The sequence below is a fragment of the Hemiscyllium ocellatum genome, chromosome 21, assembly GCF_020745735.1.
Source record: "Hemiscyllium ocellatum isolate sHemOce1 chromosome 21, sHemOce1.pat.X.cur, whole genome shotgun sequence".
Lineage (NCBI taxonomy): Eukaryota > Metazoa > Chordata > Chondrichthyes > Orectolobiformes > Hemiscylliidae > Hemiscyllium > Hemiscyllium ocellatum.
In genome coordinates, this window is record NC_083421.1 from 36,986,255 (window position 1) to 37,012,388 (window position 26,134).

The 26,134-nt window shown below is 38.2% G+C and overlaps 1 protein-coding gene across 9 annotated transcripts in view; it reads right to left on the minus strand.

The window, feature by feature from the left end:
• The window catches only part of LOC132825820 (histone-lysine N-methyltransferase EHMT1-like), a 190,521-nt gene that overhangs the window by 15,531 nt on the left and 148,856 nt on the right, over positions 1–26,134 (minus strand). For 7 of the 9 annotated variants that reach the window (XM_060841331.1, XM_060841330.1, XM_060841336.1 and 4 more), the window contains exons 17-21: positions 24,471–24,572; positions 16,271–16,375; positions 13,696–13,850; positions 7,784–7,951; positions 5,678–5,822 (exon numbers count right to left, since the gene is read on the minus strand). In XM_060841331.1, coding sequence (XP_060697314.1) covers positions 5,678–5,822; positions 7,784–7,951; positions 13,696–13,850; positions 16,271–16,375; positions 24,471–24,572 — 675 coding nt within the window. The remainder of the gene's footprint in view (positions 1–5,677; positions 5,823–7,783; positions 7,952–13,695; positions 13,851–16,270; positions 16,376–24,470; positions 24,573–26,134) is intronic. The other 2 variants (XM_060841338.1, XM_060841337.1) reach the window with 1 other exon arrangement.

Sequence of the window (26,134 nt, forward strand, 5' to 3'; positions counted from 1 at the left end):
AACTGGACCAAATTCCTTAGGCCTCAGCTAATTTTGCTAAATAGTCAGTTTGCTAATTTCCAAATGGAATTCCTTGATCCTTTGTGCAAGAGTAAACAGATAACCTGAATCCAATCTAAGCACAGAATCTTGAAGGCTAGTCTCAAATTCACTAGAGAAGCAAATCAATTTATCTGGACATATTTGAATCTCCAAAGTTCCAAATCCTTCCCTGAAATCCAACCAGCCACTCAGCACTGCTTACAAGTTTTCTTTAAAAAGAAAGCAAAAATAAATTCCATTGGCAGTCAGAATTAACTAACTTTTTAAAAAATTAACACATGCCTGAAGACAGAACGGAGGATGGATATTCCTCCAGTACACTGATAATTATCATAAAAACAATCACATGTGCAAACTCCCTATTAATATCCACCCTTTCAATTTTTTCAGCAATATTGGCATTAAATATTCACCAGTTAGGTAGAAAATGTGAAACCACATTTTTAGTATGGTTCCCAGTGAAGGTATTTAAAAGCACAATTTCTGAAATAACAGTCACTATTTGAAATTGTTATCAAGGCAATTATCAAAAATCACTTTCATTAATATCAACCTGTGATAGGAGCATCAATAATCCATCCTCAGAAAAAGCTTACCATTTTTTTAACCATAATTTAACATCTCAATTTGGAGGTACTACTTCATCAGTTTGAAATTGTTCTCATAGCTAAATGAATTTATACATACATTTTTACTTCTTTAAAAAAATGTTGGAACCTTTGTAAAATGATGTGTTACTACAAATGTCAATGAGTAAATGACTTAATTAAAAAGTTATCACATGGCGGAGTGGGGGGTGGGAGGGGAGAGAGGCGGGGGTGGCAGCAGGTCCTATGGGAGAAAGAAAGGTCACACCACAGTTCCGGGGGGCAAAAGCTTTCTGGAAAAATGTAATTGAGGATGCATGCAATAAGTTGGGAGTCAGTTTAATAGTTACCCAGAACTTGAGACAATTATCTATTTATCTTTTAATTATCTAACATTTGTGACTAACAATTTACCTAACTGCAGCAGAACCCTTTGAATTCCACCATAAAAATGGATACTATCAGGGCAGTTCCAGGCATAGGGGATTGCCCATTAGAATCCTAAAATTTCCCAGGAAAATTCTTTGGAGGCTGCTGCATTGAAGATTTTGGGGGACCCCAATACACAACTCCAATCTATGCCGTAGAATTAACTACTGGGCCATTGGAAAATCCAGATCATTTATGTATTCACAATATTTACTCAAGACTCATCACTGATGTTTGGCCCCAAAGAAAAATCAAAGAAAGCAACACCATGTGAAATAGTACATCAATCTGAAACTCAACCTGTTGTTCTAAGAACCTTGAAAACCTGTTAAGCAGTTCAATGGCTTAAATTCCAAAAAGAAAATCTTTCATCCCTACTCAAGTGGCAGGAGAGATGCTTCAAACTGACCTTCATGCTTTACTCTCCTGTCATTTCATTCTTCCCTTTTGTTCTCCTCTGGCAGGTGATTTAGAAAATACAATCCCTCCAGTTTTCTAATGTTCCTCCAACAAATCTATGGAGGCACAAGGAAACATAGGATCGCAGGAGTTCGGAACAGAAGTAGACCATTAAGCCCTTTGAGTCACCCCGCCCCCTATTAAATAAGATCATGGTTGATCTGGTTGTAGCCTTAATTTAAAGTTCTCAGCAGCCTTCACAAACTTTTACTGCAATTTAAAAAGAATTGGGTGTTTACTGCTTTCCAGGAAAGAGAAATTCAGACTTACGACCTCTTAAGTGAAGAAAAATCTAATCTGTCTTCAAATGGAGGCATTTTATTCTTAAACTTGTTATCTAATCTCCCTCACAATTGGAACTATCCAGCTGGTATCCACCCAATCAAGTCCCCTCAAGATCGTAGGTTTAAATATGATCATATCTCATTCTCATAAACTCTAATGGGTATAGATCTATCCTTCTTCATAAGGTAAAAACTTCACCCCAGGAATGAGTCATGTGAACTTTTTTTTGAACTACTTGTAACACAATTATCATTTTTCTCAAAAAAAGGAGACCAAATCTGTACACAATACAAAACACTGTACAGATGGAGCTTTATCAAGACACTATTTCAATGAGCTACATCCCACTGCAGCACCCAAGAACTACAAAAGGCAGAAGAAAAATATCTATCCAATGTCTTCTAGAAAAACAGGTACCCAATAAACACAATCTGCCAATTCCTCAGAAACAAGCAGACACAACGCAACCAAAACTATAGCCACATCATAGACATATCAGAAATGACTTCCAGACTACTCAGACCCCTTGGCATCATGGGAGCCCACAAACCTGCCAACACACTTAAACAGCGACTAACGAACCTAATGGATTCATTAGATACCACCAGCAAAACTACAAGATACCATGCAAGAACTGTTTTAAAAAAAACACTACATCAGACAAACTAGCAGGAAATTTGCCACCAGGATACATGAATACAAACTAGCCTCCAAAAGACAGGACCCACTGTCACTAGTTTCCATACATATAGACAAAGGAGGACACCACTTTGGCTGGGACAACACACACATTCTAAGACAGATGAAACAAAGACATGCATGAGAATTATTAGAGGCATGGCATTCTAACCAAACTCCATCAATAAACACATCGATTTAGATTCTATCTCCCTTTGAAAAAAAAACCGGAAATGCCATCACCCACCTGAAGAAACCAAGACCTATAAATAGAGAAGTGGGACATACCACCAGCGCTTCACCAGAGACTCTCGCTGATGATGTTACCTAGTATAGTGATGAAACATCTGAAAACAAACCCTCAAGCTCAAGCGAGCTAACTTATGAACTTATCGACCTGAGCTACAAATCTTCTCAAAAATCACTAAGAATTCTAGTCTCGACACTTACAAGGTGACGAAATTTCTTATCATCTCCTTCTTGATTGCTACAGTCCGTTTGCTGCAAGCTGATCCACAACACTATCAGGGAGAAATGTCCTGCATTTTGTACAAGCAACACCAAAGAAATGGGAACTTATTTTCAGTTCAGGATCATGTGCATCTTGAAGATGAAAGTGCAGGTCTTCATGTTTATGTGTCACCCTTGAGCTTCTAGATGATTGTGTTGTGGGTTTCGAAGGTGCTGCCTAAACAGCATTGCAGTACTTCTGTAGTCCATCTTGTAAATGGTATACACTGTTGTTACTGAACTTCAGTCATGGAGGAAATAAATGTTAGCAGATGGAGTGTCAATCAAGCAGGCTGCTTTGTCCTGGATAGTTTCAAGCTTTTTGAATGCTGTTGGAGCTACACTTTTCCCAACAGATGGGGAGCATTCTATCACTCTCCTGACTTGCATCTTGTAGATGGCGAACAGATTTGGGAGAGTCAGGAAGTGAATTACTTGCTGCAGAAACCCAAGCCTCTGAACTGCTTTCATAGCCATAGTACTTAAATGGCTGGTCTAGTTCAGTTTCTGGTCAATGCTGACCCCACAACATTGACAGCGATTGCTATAAACTAACCTTTAACTTGTTTAAAGGAAAAGCTTGACTGCTGATCTACATTAGATTTGATTATATTCCCTAGTGTGGAAACAGGCCCTTCGGCCCAACTAGTCCGCACCCCCCTCCAAAGAGTAACCCATCCAGACCCATTTCCCTCTGACTAATGAACCTAACACTATGGGCAACTTAGCATGGTCAATTCACCTGACCTGCACATCTGTGGACTGTGGGAGGAAACCGGAGCACCTGGACAAAACCCACGCAGACACGGGGAGAATGTCTGTGTGGAGTTTGCACAGTCACCCAAGGCTGGAATTGAACCTGGGACCCTGGTGCTGTGAGGCAGCAGTGCTAGCCACTGAGCCATGATTGTTTGAATCATACAAATTAAAAGTAAAATAAACAATTAATTAAGTTCATGATCATGTCGTGGACTCACCTAGTGATCTTGACAATGAAATAACGTTTATGTGGGATATGAAGCCGAAATTGCGCGAATGATCTGTGATTCCTATGCCATGGAAATTCTTATTAATCGCATGTACAGAATAAAAAGTGCTACACAATCGCATCATGTTAGCTTAGGAGTGTACAACAACTAACTTGTACAAATTATAGACAGTATATTCAGTGTCAGCCAATACATATGGAAACTCATGAAGAGCCATTCTAGTTTTCACGTTTTTGACTGTTTGGGATATTGCAGCATTTCTTTGAAGTAATGACAATTCAGCAACTATGTGATAACTTTTATTAACAATATGAAGTTGCTTTAATGCAAGTTTAATCATAAGTTAATAATTACTACTTCAAATAATAGCCAATAGCTCTTGACAAATGCATGGTAACAACCACCTTAGTTAAGCAGCAAAAATAATGGAAACCAAAACTGCAGATCCATATCCTATTAACATATACATAAAAGGCAAATTTATATTAGGTGGCAGATCCATTATGTCACTTCTATTCTGTGAAATATTACTTCAAGGTTTAGTTAATCTTTTTATGTACTGAAGTAGAATTTTAACACAAAACCATCTTCCTCTTTTTAGGCAAGAACGTTCCCAATTATTCATCCTAGTCCTATATTCTCCAGTTCTATTCTGTATTAATAGAACGATAACACCGTTTCTACATTTAGTCATTTTCCAGTATAGGAAAATCTCTACTTCTGAGATAAGTGTACGGAAATTCACAATGTTGTGAAGGCCAACTGACAAATATAGTTAAGTATAATCAAGTACAATTGGAAAATTCATGTCAAGAATGTACTAAGAAAAATCCCAGAATGACTTTCAACGTCCCTCATGCCATCAATATTTTTAAAATAGAAAATAGTCAAGACAACTTTTGTTTGCCACATGACACCTTCTAAAGTTTTGAGGTAGTACAACTGACATTAACCTCTTGAATGAAGTATTAAGAAAGAAAAGACACAGACTCCTACTGCCTATTTTTTATTTTTGGATACTTAAGATTACGGTCAAGACTGCAGGATTTTGGATTAAAATTAACAACCAGGTTTTGTATAAAATCAGCATTCAATGTTCACTTGCCAACCAACTAATCAGCACCCTCCTGTCACATATGTTGGTTCTCCCCTTGAATGCATATTCTTGCAAAACGTCCTAATGAGTGCAAGGTGAAAATGTGTTAATGCTTCATCTCTTCCTGGATATAATTCTTCTAATGCAAGAACTGGAATATATTAATTTTGGTAAGTTTTTTTCTGTAAAAATGTCAGTAGGGCTCAATGACAGTACAAATATTGCTCACAGTTTACAGCTGATTCATGGCTCTTCATTTTCCCAATTTAAATAAAGGTGAATTCATAATTTTGTTTTTTTAAATGTATATATTATATAAAAGTTTGGAATGTGGATAACATTTGCAAGGCAGTATCTATCACCTATACCTAACCATAAAAATGGCAATGAACCAATTGCAGTATTGAATGGGGTCAATGAGGGTCATGGGGATACTTGGGTCAATCTCGGAAGAGACAGCAGGTATATTTCCTAGAAGATCCTTAACAAACCACTTTTTTAAAAAAATGACAACTCATACTTTCAATATGTTCTTTGCTGCTCAGATTTCTATTGAATTCAGTAATGCAAACTGCCTTTGAAGCGTTGAACTCATAACATACCTGCAAATGTGTGATGTTCCTATCAATGTTCATTGGAGACGTTACACAGTTTTGGGAAACATATTTATAGTCATTTGGACAAGGTTCTTCATCAACACCATTGACACATGGAATTGGTACACGTTCATAACCTCGCCCAATATCTCTGTCAGGTGAATTTTGAAAAAAAGAACATTTTCTTGTTGAAGGCACATCAATGAGCAAAACAATTTTAACAAATATACAACTAGAAAGATTATAGTGAAGACAAAAAGACATATACAAACAAACTTGTTTTCAATTTCACAGTTTTGCAAAATACTAATTGAACTGGTCTTAAAAAATATTCAGTAATTTGTCTGACTGCAACAAGAATTTAGCAACATAGCGATGAAGATATATCACACAAATCATCATGGAATTTTATTTCTAAATTGATTAAACTTGTTCAAATCAATTGCTGTCGGGTGTGTGGTGCTGTAAAAGCACAGCAGTCAGGCAGCATCCGAGGAACAGGAGAATCGACATTCTTAATCAATGGCTTTTGCCCAAAAAGTCAACTCTCCTGTTGCTCAGATGCTGCCAGCACCACACTCTCAACTTGAAGTTCCAGCACCTGCAATCCTCACTTTCGCCAAATCAATTGCTGCCTGTGTAACTTAACCAAAAAGTAACTTCTCATTTTTATCACTTAGATATTATGTACCACTTGTGCGAGAGAGAAGAAAAATCAGCAGGGTCAATGATGCGATAATGATGTTCCAGACCTTGTTTGATAATAGGTATCCTTAATAGTGGAGCATCCTTTGCATTCCTGCCTCATTTTTCTCTCTACACTGTTTAGGTGATGTTCAATATCATAGCGTGAAGAGGCAGGATGGTAGTGGTCAATTTCTAGCCCTGTCACAAGTACAGATCAAACAACAGTTTGGGGATAAGACCAATAACATTTTTTCTATAGACGGCGCAGTTGCTCATAGGACTCATTTACTGAACAGACTAAAATTTTGATTTCTGTGCAGTTATACTTCTTCATCAAAGAAACTGAAACAAGAGTTGACAAATCAAAAATTTTAAAACTTCAGTGAAAAAGCATCTATTACTGTTTGTATGTGAACACATATCCTACACTTGGTTATCCAAATGACAGCAATTTAAATTGGTTTCATTTACAGGAGCCTCTGATTCTGCTGCAAGTCTTGGTGTTAGCTACTGTCAGTGATAATGCAGTGCAAGATGAACAATAAAATGGGTAAAGTACTTATCCCCTCACTCAGAATTATCTTAAAAGGTACAGAGGAACCTCGATGATCCAAATGACAGAGGCATTCAGATAATTGAACGTCGGATAACACAGTTTAGCCAAGCATCGGAACCTTGCGATCTTGTTCGGATAATCAGAAATTCAGATAATCAAATGCCAAATAATCGAGGTTCCTCTGTACATCACATACTTTGAAGGGCAGAGACTATTGCTTCGTAGATAAACAGAACCAGTCAAATAAAACATGTTACAAAAATCAAAGATTTAAACTGCAACATTCGGCAGTGGATAAATTACATGGAAAAATAATCCAGTATGTATGCTGCCATTAAATGCTTAAGTACTATTTATAAATACATTCACAGATCAACAGTTAAATAGTAGCAGAAAACATGCAAGAAATCCATCCCCAAAAAAAGTCACACCTCCTCTATGCATGTCTCTCCCTAACAAATTGGAACTGACAAGTAACTGCAGTACTAATGTTATCTTTAACAATTAAACAAAACATGACATGTAAGAGCATAGAAGAGAAAATTAAGTATCTAAAGAAACTGCAAAGTTTGTTATTCTTTTGAAGAAAGAAATTACTTAACTACTTGGTGTAATTTTCAAATCAATCTTTCATATTAAATGCATTTCATGAACTCTGATTAACCAAAGACTAATACAGTTAACATCACCATTCAAATCAGTATTATAGCTAACTCTGCTCCAATGCCATTTCCAATGTGTGAATATGGTGATATGATAACAGCAAGAAAATTAGTTCTCACATTCAAAATGTAAAATATAAATGCACTCAAAATAAAATATTTTGCTTTGAAAACTGAAGCTGCAAGTCAGAATGTGCAATACTGTACCTGCCAACTATCTTCTCAACCTGGGTAATCTTATTAGCTGATGCTTGTTTAAGTTTTTTGTTCATCTGTAGTGCAACCCATACTTGAGAGTTCAGACTTGAACATTCGAGTGGTGTTTCGCCTTCCTTATTCTTAATGTTAACATCAGCCCCACGTGAAAGAAAAAGCCTAAAGATGCACAGATCACCAGTTTTAGTGCCAGAATATTAATATGGATGTTTAATGGCAATTATTTGAAGTTCATTTTCACTTGAAAGGTGAATCTTTCCTAACTTGTGTTGAACGACAACAGTTCATACTTCATTCTATGTTGTATTTTATAACATCATTCTCAATCTCAATTTATCTCTGCACGTGTACTTCACTGGAGTACAAGAGGTGGATCTGTTCCATCAGTTTAAGCAAACTGACAAAAGAAATGCTGTGCAACATGTGATTCACATACTGCTTTTGAAACTGGTGATTTTTCTACACTGCTCAATAATAATAATAAAGCAGTTGTTCTGGACCAGACCAAGCCAAACCCCAACAAAATGTAAGAAGATAGCCTCGAACCTAACTTTTTCTTATTGAAAAGATAAGTATAAGGCACTGCATTCCACATGCAATTCGATTGGTCAAATTACTGGACTTTAAACAAAACACTATTATTACACTACAATCAAACTACACAATAGAAATAAAAGAATTTATTTAATTGCAACTCTATAGACTTTATTACAGTGAAACCACCTGAGCTTTTTTTTTCCCCATTTCTCTTTCCCCCTCATGGGTTTCGTTTGTACCCTATGGTAAGCTATCTTCAATGAGAGCTCCTTTTCCCTGACCGCTTGAGGCTTTCTTTTATCCCCCAACTTCTATCCCTCACAGATCATTTGTTATTTCTGCTGCTAACCTTGCAATCTTAACTCTCTGATCCTCCGTACAAGCTCTCACTTTTTTTTAATTCCTCCAAAATAATCGTCTCGCTAAGAGCGATAGATGTTTGATCTATTTTTAATTACCTTATCCACGCATGAAAATTACTTTGTTTGATACTTTCAAACACTATGTTCATTTGACCAGGATCCCCCCTCAGATTACTAAAATGTCACCTTTAGGCTTCTGGTACTAGCTGATATGGAGTTAAGGTGGCTTTTCACCTTCTCATACTCCCCACATCCCTTCTAAAATAGTGATGCAAACACCACATTAACTCTACGTACCACTTTGTTTGGTTAAACAATAGCCACATGGTCACTGTATTTGCTTACCAACTTTCTCAAATGAAGTGAAAAAAAGCTTCTACATCCTTCTCATCGAACTTCGGCAACACTTGGAAATGCATTCCCACCAGGCCTTTGGCTCAAATGAGATTGCTGTCAATCACTGTCTTAATCACTACTCCTACCTTTCACCTCTACCTCTGCCATTTTAAGTTGACTTTAAGCTTTCAGTTCTAACTTCCGAACTTCAAAAAACTCTCTCTTTCTCCCTTTCTTCTGTTAAGTCGTCCTTTCCTTTTCTTTTTCCGGTGCTTTTAATTGTAATTCAAACTGTTTCATTTCCCTTTCTCTTTGTTCTGCCAGGTCTATCCTTTCCTTTTTGTTTTTTCCCTTGCCATCGTCTCTAATTCAAGCTGTTTAATTTGTAATTGAATTTTAGCAATCACCAATATTCCAACTGCATTCCTGGCAATTCTACAAGTTATTATTCTCCCTTTCCACACAGACACAGGCAACTCCAACTTGCGTGCCAATTGCATGACTTGCTCATTTTCAGTAAAACACACAAAGTGACTTCTTTCACCCCCAGGAAACTCTTATCGACTGAAAGAGCCATTATTACCAAAGCGTACCGTGTTTAAACCAACTGAATGCAATACTTAAAATAAAATAAACCAACAGTCACCAATCAGTGCCTTTGAGTCCAATAATCCTAAAGCCAATCAGGAATTAAGAGATTTTGATCCCAACAAGAGCCCCCAGTTTGTTATGGAACAGACCGAACCAAACTAAGTGTAAAGCATTGCATTCCAGATGCAATTCAATTGGTTGAACTACTCGATTTTAAACAAAAAAAACACTATTTTTATACTACAGTTAAAATGCAGACTAAATAAAAACAAAATAATTAGCTTAACTGTCACTATTGAAATGCATCGCAAATAGTAAATATATATTAACCACTACAAATAAACAGTTCCAATAAAATAACATGCCATAAATACACACTTGGCAAAGGCAAATTCAGCAAAATAGATTGTTTCACATGCAATTCTAGCAGCAGGAAGAGAACCTCAGCTTTTAGCTGTAACAGAGACAAGAATAAGAGCTTCCACATCCAACTTAGACCCCAGCAACTGCAGAAAGCTAAAACTAAAAATCCTGATTCTGTGGGAGCTTGACCTCACCCATTCAAGCTACTACTGTTGTTCCAACTTTTCTTTAAAAAAAACAAGGCCTCACAAGTGGTTTACTCTATAGACTGAGCAGACTACTCACCACCTTTCTCCATAAATCAAAAGATCAAATACTCCTCTTAAAGCCCTAGTATCAACACATAGTAATTTGGTGATGGGGAGAAAAGGTGTTTTTCTTCAAAAGAAAAACCTTTCTTCCTTACAATAGTGAAGGGCCAATATTCGCAAACACAATCAACCTCAGAAAACAACAGCTAAAAGGGAATAATTTTGCGATGAAATCAACAAGTAATTTTTCCTGAGAGAGGAAGGAAAGTAGAATTGAGGAACTTGAATATTACCATAAAGAGACAAGTTGAAATGTTTCATCTTGAACTTGTCAAGATTGGGATAAACAAAACCAAACTTTGAAATTGGAAAACCATTTATACACCATAAGAAGTTGCTAATTTGTTGAAATGGAAATGCAGCAGGATATGTTTATTGTTAATTATGATTAGCGGATGAACATCAGACCAGATACGCAAATCTCTCACTGGTCAGAGTATAGTTGTAGACAATGCACCAGAGACTGGCAGTAATCATAATCCTTCATCAAGAAAAAGGTGCAATGTATGCACGAACTACTTTTGCCTATACAGGACAGGGACCAGTGCACAATCATACGTAATTTTTAGCACATGCAATAAAAACACTGTTTTCGAATTAGCTTCCAGTGCAACTTTAGCAGGGTCTGGTTTACTTGGTAATATTGTCCAACAGAAGAATCACGAAGTGTAATGTTCAAGTTCTGTCCTACAAAGCAATTATTTAAAATTAAGGAAGAAGTTTTGAAGTGTTAAGGAGGTTGCCCAGGACACCTACAGTCTCCAATTAAAGTTAAAATAGCAAATATTTTGAGATTTTAGATGAAAACTTTGAGATTTAATCTTAGAGTCTGTAATTTAAGAATACGATATATAAGATATGGATTATCAATTTTCAAATTCCATCGCCTGATAGGAATATCTGAGAATTTCATCAATTGAAATGGCTTTTAAAAAGAAAATATACTTAACCAAAATGGCCACAGCAATCACTAACCACACAGGTTCGCCACACTTAGTCAAACCAAAATCAAGGTGGCATTGTTGCTCAGTGGTTAACTCACCCCAGCCCCACCTCACTCCAGCACCACCCTCATGACCTGTCCTACCTGTCTATCTTCCTTCCCACCTATCTGCTCCACCGTCCCCTCTGACCTATTACCTCCAGCCCCATTCACCTATTGTACTCTTTGCTACCTTCCCCACCCTCCTCTCTGATCTATCACCTTCATCCCCACCCCCATTCACTTATTGTACTCTATGCTACTTTCTCCACACCCCCATCCCCCTCTCATTTATCTCTCCACTCTTCAGGCACCCTCCCTGTATTCCTGAAGGGCTCTTGCCCGAAACGTTGATTTTCCTGCTTCTTGGATGCTGCCTGACCTGCTGTGCTTTTCCAGCACCACTCTAATCTAGACTCTGGTTTCCAGCATCTGCAGTCCTTGTTCTTATCCAGTGGTTAACACTACTGCCTCACAGCGCCAGGGACCAGATTCAAATGCACCTTCAGATGACTGTACAAACTCCACACAGACATTCGCCTCGTGTCTGCATGGGTTTCCTCCAGGTTGCTCCAGTTTCCTCTCACAGTCCAAAATAAGTATAGGAATAGGAACGGTTTGACAAGATATGGGCCAGGAGCAGGCAGGTGGGACTAATTTAGTTTGGGATTTTGCTCGGCATGAACTGGCTGGAATGAACAGTCTATTTCCATACTGTATAACTATGACTCCATGCATAGGCTTTGTGGATTGGCTATGCTAAATTGCCCATAATGTCCAAGAACATGTTGGCTAGATGGATTAGCAATGGGAAATGCACTGTCTCAGGGACAGGGTATGGGGAAGATCTGGGTGGGATGCTCTTTGGAGGGATGGTGTGGACTTATAGTGTCATCGAGACATACAGCATGGAAACAGACCCTTCGGTCCAACACATCCAAGCCGAACAGATATCCCAACCCAATCTAGTCCCACCCGCTAGCACCCGGCCCACATCCTTCCAAACCCTTCCTATTCATATACCCATCCAAATGCCTCTTAAATGTTGCAATTGTACCAGCCTCCACCACTTCCTATGGCAGCTCATTCCATACACGTACCACCTTGGCCTGTTTCCGCACACTAAGGATTCTATGATTCTAAAAATAGGGCAAAATCATCTGTTTGATAAATTTAACATAGATGATTAAACAAATTAGTTGCAATATCAAGTTTGGAAATAATAAACTCAGACATCAAAATGCACAAACCAGCTTATATGTCAGGCTACTACTTTTGGCAGAGGAGATGGATTTCACTCTGCAAAACTGGAGAAAGCTTTCTACCTCTTGAAAGATGAAAACAGCCGATGATATACAAATTGGAGATAAACATCTTGACAATTAGAATTTGAAGGGATCTGCAATGCTTGCAACTGCTGGGGATACAAGATATCAATTAAAGAAACATAATCGCAGATTAAAACTTTTAAACGTGAAGGGCATGCTCAGGATTTAAAAACTATATATTCCTTCCATCTTCCTTTCATATTGAACACGATATCTTTACAACTTTGTATCTACGTGTATGTTCTTGACATTATATTTTTATTATTTATCAAGATTGCCAAGAAAACTCTAACTGGCTCCTTGCTGGAGATGTCTTTTAATAAGAATCTAGTTATCCAGAGGTATGGCCTGAGGCTAAAAACAACATAAATCTTTACAGTGGTCAGGTGAAGAGGGTGAAATGAAGAAAGCCGAAAGACCCCTCCTCATTGTTACTTAATTGATCTTGTAATTCTAAAGGAAGGGGAGAGGAACAATGTTAAGAAACCTAACATTTGTCATAGCAAATCCAAAACAAAGCAAAAAGCAAACAATTTGTTTTTGGATAAATGCCAAAAGGCAGTTAAGCCACGCAGTCAGTTGACTAGCTGAATGTCCAAAGATCAATGTGAATTCAACAAAAATAACTATATTCTGTTCATGCATCATTAGTCAATCTCTTGCAGCTTGCCTACAGGAAATCATTTTTTTTTTACAAATCACAGGAATACCGGCCAGTTGAACTTATCATTTCAACTTGAAAACTGCACCTTATTATATCATTATCGGAAAAGACATTGGAGGTGGAGGATAACGTTTCGAAGCCCAAAATTCTGATTCAAATTCCTTGATGGCCAAAAGGAAGGCACGTTTATGGCCAGTTCAGGTGAGTATTAATCTGCAAATCCTTCCCATATGGCAGGTATTAGGAGCACAAGACATATTCTTGGTTAGGCATGTGATGGTGAGAACACTGAAGCCTCTACATCACTATTCACAGCTCCAGACTACAACATGCATGTAAAAGGGCATGCTGCCAGAACATGGATTCCAAGTGAATTATTACACACCATCACATTATCTATGACAGTTCAGGATATTCAGTAGTACTTACACTACACATTCATAATGATTTTCTCTTGATGCGATATGCAAAGGAGAGTCACCATGCATATTTACTGCAGTTAAATCAGACTTTGCATTTAAAAATATCTCAGCGATATCCACACACCCTGAGAAAGCTGCCCAGTGCAAACAGATATTCTCTTCCTGTGCAATAAAAATAGGGAAAGAGAACAACTTTTAATGTAGAACAATACAATGATAGAAAAGTGAGGACACAAAATGAAGCCATTTGGCCTGTGTCCAGACCAGCTATGAAACTTTAATTATGCTTCAACGTCAGAGAATTGTTAAAAATAACACTGTAGACTTTATTATTGTGATTTTTGATGAGAAATACAAAAAGTTTTCTTCCAAAAGCCAATCTATAATTTAAAATTAAATAATGGATTTTTATCAATGATCTCACGACAAAAATTACAATAACAGGACAAGTAAGGGACCAAAATACCAGTTGCATTGCTGAAAATAAAGTTACATCAAATTAAATTATCTTCAAAGAACAATTTTGAGACTTAGGTTTTCAGATACGAAAGACAAACAAAAGTTGATGCTTTAACAAAAACTGCTCAAGTACTTGTGATGACCTGTGGGCTGCAAAAGCCTGTATTTCCTTTTGAGCAATGTCCCTCTAAAAACAAAATGTAATGAAGAGCACTTAGATAGATGGTTAATTAGGTCTGGGTATATGGGAAGCTAACTGCAGTGAATAAGCCTAGTTTTCTTTTCCATTTGGCTGCTAAGAATACTAGGATGTATAAGAAAATAAGCAAGGCCCTGTCCAAATAGAATCATAGAATTTTAGAATACAGAAGTAAGCCATTCAAACTATCATGTCTGTACCAGAGTGGAGGTTTTCAGTTTGGCAGTCTTTGAACATACCCTGGTGCTTAATCAGGTCTCAGAGATTAGATCAGGGAGACTGTATCACTGTGTGTGCTCTGTAGTTAGAAAGAGCTGAACACTGAAGAGAAAAGTGAGGAATTGTGAATTGGACACAATGCTGAACTTGTGGTGCTAGTGCCCACCAGACCATTTAAAAGGGTCAGAAATGGGACTTTCTGGGGAATCTGTGCCATTGGGATCATCCTAATTTGAGAGAGAATCTGTGGACAAGCACTTTGTTGGTGGTAACAACATCTGGAGACTTTGTTTAAAAAAAACACTTTTTGTGAATGTAGCTCAAGCCAAAACATTAAAAAGAAATCCACAAAATTGAGGCTGGTTTGGAAAGATTGTGAGATGACACATAGCCCTATATTTGTGTAAGTAGTAATATGAATGCCTGTAACTTCAATCTTTGTTACATCAAATATTTAAAGTGAAGTTTACTTTTTTTTATTAGAAATACCCTCAACCTGCTAAGTTATGTTCAAATTACGTTGATTTCAGTTGGTTTGTTACAGAAATAGTCTCTAAAGGTGACAGCTGCTTTCTTTCATTTTGATGTTGGGGAATTCCTTTCATTTTCAAACGTTCTAGGTTTCTGAAAGGGATCATAACATGCTACATTTACCATATACCATACCTCAAAAATTCAAGCTTGCTTTCTTGTTAAAGGAATTACTACCTGCTTAGTGTAGTTTTGACAATTACTTTTGAAGGGATGCAACTACAATGCAAAGCATGTTTCCTTGTTGCCTTAAATACTTTTGGAAATGAAAATTGTTCTGCGCTTCTATAGTATCCTTGCATTGCAGGTAGATAGGGACCATGTCAAATTGTAACCATCACGACACTTGAAATTGAAGAGCCATTCTTAAACAATTATACATAGGCTGAGTACGTATACTGTACTCATATGGACAAGCCTTAATTCAGTCGGAGTGATGTGTTAACATCTCAAACTGTAACTTGCGTTGGTGAATCTCACTCTTCAGGGGTACATTCCACAATTTTTAAAAAATTGCAATTTGTTTACCTATCTGCTCATAAATGTCACTCAGAATATTTGTTAACATTGTCAATGTTACACTTATTATCTCTGCCTGGACAAAATAATTTAAATGCTAATTGCTTTGGAATGCCACCCGGCAACAAGGAAAACGAAGCTTCTCAGAAAATGTGATACCTGACAGATACAGCTCAGTCTGATCAGATGAAATATATGCATAATAAATCCTCTCTCATTCTATCCAAACAATATACCTAAGGGCTGCAGTTACAGCATCATTGTTTTCTTGCAGCAATTGTGTTTGCTGGAAGTCAGACTGCCAAAGTAACAATGAACTGTGGTGTACAGCTGCATCAGCATGTATTAGGCTGAAACTGCCTCAACTTAATTTATACAAACTATTACAACCAAAAAAGAACAAAGACTTCATTCCATCAACTAGTGCTAGATTGGAACCAAAGAAGAAATTAATACCTATTTGTTAGAAAGCAATCCCAAGATCACCATTATATTTTTAAAATTTCCTTTCCCTCCTTTGTGCAACGTTTAAATGCTTAAAACATAAAGCTAGAAAGCAGTTGCATCAGAAACATTTTGTTCTTCCCAAATACAATTGTGGATACAGATTGACTATATAGGATTAGCTTCCTTTAAGCCCAGCTGTTTAACTCACATTGTCCCTAATGTTGATATCAGCTCCTTTTGACAGCAGCAGCTTTACAATATCTATATGTTTATATTCTGTGGCCCAAATCATAGACGTCCAACCACCATCATCCTGTTCAGAGAATAAAGAGAGAGCAAGTAAATCGGTAAATCAAGTAGAAACACGGGAACAGATGACGGCATTCAACCCATTAGGTCTGTTCTGCCATTCAATAAGGTTATAGCTATTGAGTGATAGATCTTTATTCTATACCCCTCAATATACTTGGTTGACCAGCAAAAATCTATCAATCTCAGATTTGACGTTATTAACTGAGGTAGTAACTTTTTCAAGAGTGTTCCACACTTTTGTCATTTTTTAATAAGAAGAATCATTTACTGCTCAAGGAACAGACACCCTGCCAAAACTTTTCATCTTACACTCACCAAGAATCACAGATTGGTTGGCAAGTGAAATTTGGTAGAGGCATTGCCACAAACTATGTAATAGGAACTGGTTAACTGCCTGCTTTTGCTTAAAGTCAAACCACATAAACCATCTATGATTGCTCAAGGTATTACTATGGAGAATGCACAAAGCAAAGTTGTTTCCCAAGCTTTTGTTCAGTTGAAAGAGGCACTACATATGAGAATGTTCTCTGTTTGCAAAAGATAATTAAATAGCAGGTGAAACTAGCTATTTCACATGGCTCCTATGCAGCTGCAACACAAGTAGCAAGTACCACTCCACTAATAAAATACTGCCATCAAGCCAGAAAGACCATCTGTGAGACATTCTACCACACAAATGAGCAAGTGGGACATGAATTTCAATGCTAGGTGATGCCAGATACATTGGTCATAGATCCCTTACAATAAACAGCATATCCCTTTGATTATTCACAATAGACAGTATACTGATTGTATCAGACTACCCTTGCTTCCAAAACTCGGAACACTCTACACAATATTAGATGTGATTCTTTTATTGACCAACATCTATTAAATGATCCTGACTGAGCTAGGAACTGCACTAATTACCAATTTAAAATCGAGTTGGTTCACAGTGTGCCTCACTGACATGCTAGATATTCACATGCAGCAAGCCACACATATTCAAATGCATGGCCTTGTTCTTTGAAATCAAAAGGAAAAAATGCTTGGAAGTGAACTACTGCATTCTCTATAATAACTTCTCTACCAATGATAGTTCACTTGCCAACTACTCAGCATCCTCTTCCGATATTTGCTTTGATAATTGGCATGCTAACAATCCAATGAGTGCAAGATAAAAAGCTTTGAAAGCATGTCCCTTTTTATTAAAACTCAAGTTTTATACTATCAAGTGACTAAATATCTTTCTGCCACATTCTCTCCTGATTGGCCTCTCTGATATTTTGTCTCCCCGCTGTAGAAAACGTTACGTCTTAGCCCATTAGCTTCTTTAACATTATTAAAACCTTAATCAATACATCCACGCCCCTGCTCAACCTCTTATATTCCAGGGATTGCAAGCCTAGTTTATATCATTTTCTCTCATATTCTGCACCTTGGAGCCCTGGTAACATTACAGGTGCCTAGACCTGTACAGTATTCCAGATTTGGTTTAAATAGCTGTAAAAGTTTCCCCTTTTTATTCTAGGTCTCCAGACACACAAAATAACATTTTAGCAACCTTTTTGACCTGTTTTTCTAATAAATCTGTTCACAGATGTTATTACACACCTCTGAATTTTAGCTTTTTAAATTATGTTGTTGTTTTTAATTATACATTTCGGTGATCTGTATGCATAGACCCTTTGACCTTTCTGGAATGCCACTGTCCCTAACCTTGGACTATTTGTAAAACAACTCATATGCATTGTTTTTTGGTCTAAAATAATTGCTCTCATACTTAATTGTAGTAAAATCCATCCACTGCAGTATTGTCCTTTCACTTAATATACATTTGCTGTTTCATGCTCACATCCATACTACTACTTGCACCACAAATTTTGTATATTCAGTGAACTTGGACTTATAGCTCTCTATTGATATCCAAGTCATTAATAAATATAATTAATAGCTGAGGCCTCTGCTCAGATCCTCGTGGAATATCACGAGTCAATTTCCTTCCTATGGGGTACATATCCATTTATCCTTACATTTTCTTTTTTCATTTAACCAATTTCCTAACTAGATCAATACTTTGGTTTTAATAGCAATGAGCTTTAGTTTTAGATTCCAATCTCTGCTTTAACTACTTGCCTAGATAATGCCAACTACAACTGTAATTACTGTCACAAAAAGTAAATGAGCTTCATTTGAAATAACGAATTCAATATAAACCTTATTAGCTTAAATTTCTCCAAGCACTCTGTCACTGTTTTAAATAACAGATTCCAAGAGCCTGACTGACAGATTTATGATTTCCTGATTTCTCTCTCACCTCTCAAATATAGAACATAGAACACTGCAGCGTAGAACAGGCCCTGTGGCCCTCGATGTTGTGCCGACCTGTGAATTATTCTCAGCTCGTCCCCCTACACTATCCCAAAATCATCCATGTGCTTACCTAAGGATTGTTTAAATCTCCCTAATGTGGCTGAGTTGACTACATTACAAGAAAGGCATTCCACGCCCTTACCACTCTCTGCATAAAGGACCTGCTTCTGACATCTGTCTTAAATTATCACCCCTCAATTTGTAGTTATGCTCCCTCGTACACGCTGATGTCATTATCCTAGGAAAAAGACTTTCACCATCTACCCTATCTAATCCTCTGATCATCTTGTATGTCTCTGTCAAATCCCCTCTTCACCTTCTTCTTGCCAATGAGAACAGGTTCAAGTCTCTCAGCCTTTCCTCATAAGACCTTCCCTCCAGACCAGACAACATCCTGGTAAATCTCTTTTGCACCTTTTCCAACATTTCTACATCCTTCCCAAAATATGGGGACCAGAACTGTACACAATATTCTAAGTATGGCCACACCAGCGTTTTGTATAGTTGCAGCATGATATTGCGGCTCCGGAACTCAATCATTCTACGAATAAAACCGAACACACCGTATGCCTTCTTAACAGCACTATCCACCTGGGTGGCAACTTTCAGGAATCAATGTACATGGACTCCAAGATCCCTCTGCACATCCACATTACCAAGAATCTTTCCATCGACCCAGTACTCGGCCTCCCTGTTATTCTGCCCAAAGTGCATCACCTCACACTTGGCTGCATTGAACTCCATTTGCCACCTCTCAGCCCAATTCTGCAGTTTATCCAAATCCCCCTGCAACCTGTAACATTCTTCCACACTGTCCACCACTTCACCGACTTTAGTGTCATCTGCAAATTTACTAATCCATCCATTTATGTCTGTGTCTAAGTCATTTATAAAAATGATAAACAGCAGTGGTCCCAAAACAGATCCTTGTGGCACACCACTAGTAACTGGACTCCAGGCTGAATATTTGCCATCAACCACCACTCGCTGCCTTCTTTCAGAAAGCCAGTTTCTAATCCAAACCGTTAAATCACCCTCAATTCCATGCCTCTGCATTTTCGCCAACAGCCTACCATGTGGAACCTTATCAAAGGCTTTGCTGAAGTCCATCTACACCACGTCAACTGCCCTACCCTCATCTACATGCTTGCTCACCTTCTCAAAAAACTAAATGAGGTTTGTGAGACACAACCCGCCCTTGACAAAACCATGTTGACCATCTGAAATCAAATTGTTGCTTGCTAAATTATAAATCTTATCTCTTATAATCCAAAACCTTTCCTACAACAGAAGTCAGGCTCACGGGTCTATAATTACCAGGGTCATCTCTACTGCCCTTCCTGAACAAGGACACAACATTTGCAATCCTCCAGTCCTCTGGTTCTAAACCTGTAGACAATGATGACTCAAATATCAAAGCCAAAGGCTCTGCTATCTCCATCCTAGCTTCCCAGAGAATCCTCGGATAAGTCCCGTGTGCCGGATGGGATTTGTCTACTTCCACTCCTTCTAGAATTGATAACACCTGTTTGTAACTAACCTCAATACTTTCTAGTCTAATATCTCATACCTCATTCTTCTCCTCAACAATATTCTCCTTTTCCTGAGTGAAAACAAATGAGAAATGTTCGTTTAGTACCTCTTTGATCTCCACAGGGTCCACACTCAACTTCCCACTTCTTTCTTTGACTGGCCCTATTCCTACCCTAATCATCCTTTTATTCCTCACATACGTGTAGAAAGCTTTAGAGTTCTCTTTTATTCTATTTGCTAAAGACTGCTTGTGTTCTCTCTTTGCTCTTCTTAACTCTCTCTTTAAATCCTTCCTAGTTGATCTGTAACTCTCCATTGCCTCATCTACACATAAGCCTCCTTATTATTGTTATTATTATCAACAAGAGACGCAATTTCGGTTGTAAACCACGGCTCCCGTACCTTATCACTTCCTCCCTACCTGATAGGGACATACCTATCAAGGACACGCAGCATCTGTTCCTTAAACCAGCTCCACATTTCCATCGTCTGCATCCCCTGCATTTTGCTACCCCATTCTATGCATCCTAATTCTTGCCTAATCGCATTATAATTGCGCTTGCCCCATCGATAACTCTTGACCAGTAGCATGTACCTATCCCTTTCCATTGCTAAACTAAACGTAATTGAATTATGGTCACTCTCTCCAAACACCTAAATCAAACTAAATCAAACACCTAGTCTGGTTCATTGCCAAGCACCAGATTCAGTGTGGCCTCTCCTCTTGTCGGCCCTTCGACATACTGTGTCAGGAAACCCTCCTTTACACATTTGACAAAAACGGATCCATCTGATGTACTGGAGTTATAGCATTTCCAGTCAACATTGGGGAAGTTAAAGTCCCCCATAATGACCATCCTGTTCCTTTCACTCCTATCCAGAAAAATTTTGCTAATCCTCTCTTCCATCTCCCTGGAACTCTGCAGAGGCCTATAAAAAACTCCAAGCAGTGTGACCTCTCCTCTCTTGTTTCTAACCTCAGCCTACACTACCTCAGTAGGTGAGCCTTCATCAAAAGTTCTCTCAGCCACCGTTATACTGTCCTTGACTAACAAGGTCATGCCTTCTCCTCTTTTACCACCTTGCCTGTTCTTAATGAAAGATCTAAACCCTGGAACTTGCAATATCCATTCCTCACCCTGCTCTATCCATGTCTCCAAAATGGCCACAACATCGAAGACTCAGGTACCTATCCATGCTGCAAGCTCACCTACGTTATTTCAGATACACACTTCAAACCACTTCGTTGTCTGCCGGCACATTCCATTGACCCCAAAATCCTATCCCTGTCCTTCCTACTCTCATCCTCCTGTGCACTACACTTTTGGTTCTCATCCCCCTGCTGAGCTAGTTTAAACCCACCCGAATAGCACCAGAAAACCTTTGAAACTTTAAAGGCGACATGGTGGCTCAGTGGTTAGCATTGATGCCTTACAGTGCCAGGGACCAAGGCTCAATTCCACCCTTGAGCAACTGTCTGTATGGAGTTTGCGCATTCTCCCCTTGCCTGTATGGGTTTCCTCTGGATGCTCCGGTTTCTACCCACAGCCCAAAAATGTGCAAGTTAGATGGATTGGCCATGCTAAATAACCCATAGTGTCCAGGATGTGCAGACTAGATGGATTAGCTATGGGTGATGCAGGATTACAGGGATAAGATATGGGGTGATTCTGGGTCGGAAGCATTTTGCAGGGTGTGTGTGGACTCAACGGGCCGAATGGCCTGCTTCCACACTGTAGAGATTCTATGATTCTATGATTCTATATTTTGATTTAAACACGGACAATTCCTGAATTAAGTGTGTTTTGGAAGATTTTGGCTAAAGCATTTGTAGTTGCCTCAACTGCTTTGAATTTTTGGTAAAAATCATCCAGTCCTCAGAATTTACTTGTCGTCAGTGGCATTTCTGAGAGAGAAGTGCTTTCTTTCTCACATTAATTCAAGTAAGTTTTGGTTTATTACTAATTTCCCTACACAGGATCAGCTAAAGAAACCCTTTCCTGGACTGAGAAGACTGTTAGAATTTCAGGAAATTTCATGTATTTTGGGTGACCATGTGTGCAGGAGGTTGCTCCAGCTCAAGACTTCCAATCTTAAGGGACAGCTGGAGTCACTGCGGAACTTCAGCAAGAATGAGAGTTTCCGAGATTACATACTCCTCGAGATAGTCAAGAGAAAAGCACCGAGTAAAGAAAGGAGATGCGTCGCCACTCAGAGCAGTTGTAAAAGCCAGGTAATGCAGGTATTTTCGGGTAAGTACCACTCAAGCAGGTACTCAGTTTTAGAGAATGCTGGAAGTGACAATACCTGAGGAATACAGCTAAGACTAGGTCAACAATGAACAAGTGATTCGGCACAAGAGAACACCGAAGTAGAAGTGCTGTTAAAATCAGACACTTCTATAATTGCCATCGTGAATCCCACTTGGTGGGTCATGTCTTGTTAAATGAGGTATATCTTGGACTTTAAATAGCATAATCAGTTCATTATTGTCCTAAATAACCTCTCTGGCCTGAAACACTAATATTTTAGTTGTGGAATATCAAACTGAAAAAATTTATTTTTCCAATTTTAAAAATATTTACCTTTTCACTTATATACACCTTCAGTGTATATCCCAATCAATAATTTATTTTGCTCACGATAAAAAAAATTTAAAAATGAAGCATAATCAGTGACTTTAGCTTGTTTGTTTGCTGTCGGAGTATTTTTCATTTATTTAGCTGCTTACTCTGCTTGATGAATCACTATTGCGGATGTCTGCAGGCTTGCTTGACATATTAAGATTAGGAAAGGTGAAAGTTATGCCAGAGATTTGTGAGGTTTCTTTGAGATCAATTGCAACTGCTGTCACAAAATCTGGGTCTTCATATTAGTTTCCACCTCTTTTATGGATGCTTTCACTACCAAGTAGAATTCCTGCTCCCTTAAGGTATTTAATGATTTGGTATTAACTATTAGATTTACATTTGACAATTTTCATATATAAAATGCTTTTAACTTTGCAAATCAGTTACAAACTGTAGAAATACATTGCATACATAACAATGTTGCATTTGTGGTAGGAATGCCAAAACAAATCTACATTCAAAATTATAACTTGCAACGTGTTTCTTGCCTTTTATATGAAATTCAGTAATACTTCTAAGTGTTAATAATTTTAACAATTATATTTGAATTTCCAATGTAGAAGTAGGTATCATAATCTGCTATTCCTTTATAAAGATTTTCATAACATTCTAATTTTACAGTAGTCGCAAAGCTATTCATGCTTTACTGGCCAAGTTACAATAAACTACATGAAGTGCACAGCCCTAAAGGTATCTGAAAATATATTTAAAACACATACCTCTATGTGAAAGAGACAGTGTTCCCATGGAAGCCATGAGTTTATATTGCAAAATATTTTTTAATTACATCCTAACTATTGCATTTAAACAGACTGACAATAAGTTTTACCATTTTTAAAAAACTGACTTTTTCTTCAGCTTTTACTTCTCCCACCAATTTTCAATCTTTTTCACTTCAAAAATCACAACTTGAGCCATTACGCAGTGATATTAGTATCTCACCCTAATATCCATTCAGCTGATGTGCATTGACATTGAACATTGATCAAAGCAGAGGAGCCATCAAAGCCAAGAACACGGTTATGTTTATTTGACACTTTAATATGAGTACTCATAGATTGGATCTCTGAATTTAGTTCCCCATTCCCTTATCAAGGAACATTAAGGAAACATTTCGGTTTTAATTCAACAGAGGTTTGGATGACCATTCGTCCAGGAGTGTTTTGAAATTTAAAGAAAGTGACGATTAGCTGCAAGATACATTCTCAAGCAACTGAGGAGAAAAATCCGAAAGGTATTAAACCAAATTATGTTGTTTCTCAAATTCTTTGAACATTTCCAATAATTATAAAACTCGTGAAGATGGGGAAAGATGGTGACATTGTGAATAATCAAGAGTAACCAATTCTGGGAATAAAGTCATTTTTTTTTGCATTTGGCTTGGGAAGGCAACATATTTGGAGGATTGACCAATATTGGAAGTTTAGGACTGGGTGATTCAAGGCAGGTGGATGATGTCAAGAATCTTCCAGGACTATATCAATTAGATTTTATACCTCTAGTGGATGTTAGAGAACAAACATTTGATATCTATTCCGTGGGACACACAAATCATGACAACGTCACAAATATTTGTCTCACCTGACAGCTCACATCTATTAACCCCGTGGATAGAAGATGTACAACCACATCATAATGTCCCTTCTTGGCAGCCAGATGAAGGCAAGTTGAACCTTCAACATCCTGAGGAAAAAAATTGGAATTGTGCTATTAAAAGTAAAATGTAGCATAAAAATATGTGCACAGATTAGTGTAATCTCAACCTTAGTAACTCTCAATCTTAGTCTAACAAATACCCAAGAATGCTCAGCTACAGGCATTTCCAGCATCAACCAATTTAGTTTTTTTAAAATTAGAAATATATCGACATATCACTGGGAGTACATTCAGTTATTCATAAAATTTAAACCTGCCATGTATTTTCAAGTTACATTTTTTTTCCAAAGCCAAAGAAATTAGGTCCATATCAGAGAGGAGAAAATGCTATATGTCTTGAAACGCATAAAGAAGGATAAATCACCAGGACCTGATTAGGTGCATCCACGAACTCTGTGGGAAACTAGAGAAGTGATCGTTGGGCCTCTTGCTGAGATATTTGTATCATCGATAGTCACAGGTGAGGTGCCGGAAGACTGGAGGTTGGCAAACGTGGTGCCACTCTTTAAGAAGGGTAGTAAGGACAAGCCAGGGAACTATAGAGCAGTGAGCCTGACGTCGGTGGTGGGCAAATTGTTGGAGGGAATCCCGAGGGACAGGATGTAAATATATTTGGAAAGGCAAGGACTGATTACGGATAGTCAACATGGCTTTGTGCGTGGGAAATCATGTCTCACAAACTTGACTGAGTTTTTTTTTGAAGAAGTAACAAAGAGGATTGGTGAGGGCAGACCAGTAGGTACGATCCAAATGGACTTCAGTAAGGCATTCGACAAGGTTCCCCATGGGAGACTGGTTAGCAAGGTTAAATCTCTCAGAATAAAGGGAGAACTAGCCAGTTGGATACAGAACTGGCTCAAAAGTAGAAGAGAGGGTGGTGGTGAAGGGTTGTTTTTCAGACTGGAGGCCTGTGACCAGTGGAGTGCCACAAGGATTTGGATGAGAGCATCAGAGGTAGTTAGTAAGCTTGCAGATTGACACCAACATTGGAGATGTAGTGGACAGATTACAACAGGATCTTGATCAGATGGGCCAAAGGTCTGAGAAGTGACAGATGGAGTTTAATTCAGATCAATGCAAGGTGCTGCATTCTGGGAAAGCAAATCTTAGCAGGACTTATACACTTCATGGTAAGGTCCTAGGGAGTGTTGCTGAACAAAGAGACCTTGGAGTGCAGGTTCATAGCTCCTTGAAAGTGGAGTTGCAGGGAGATAGGATAGTGAAGGCGGCAATTAGTAGGCTTTCTTTTATTGGTCAGGGTATTGAGTGCAGGAGTTGGGACACCATGTTGCGGCTGTACAGGACATTGGTTAGGCCACGGTTAGAATATTGCATGCAATTTTGGTCTCCTTCCTATTGGAAGGATGTTGTAAAATTTGAAAGGGTTCAGAAAAGATTTACAAGGATGTTGCCAGAGTTGGACAATTTGAGCTATGGGGAGAGGCTGAAGAGGCTGGGGCTGTTTTCCCTGGAGCGTCGGAGGCTAAGGGGTGACCTTAAAGAGGTTTATAAAATCATGACGGACATAGATAGGATAAATAGACAAAGTCTTTTCCCTGGGGTGGGGGAGTCCAGAACTAGAGGGCACA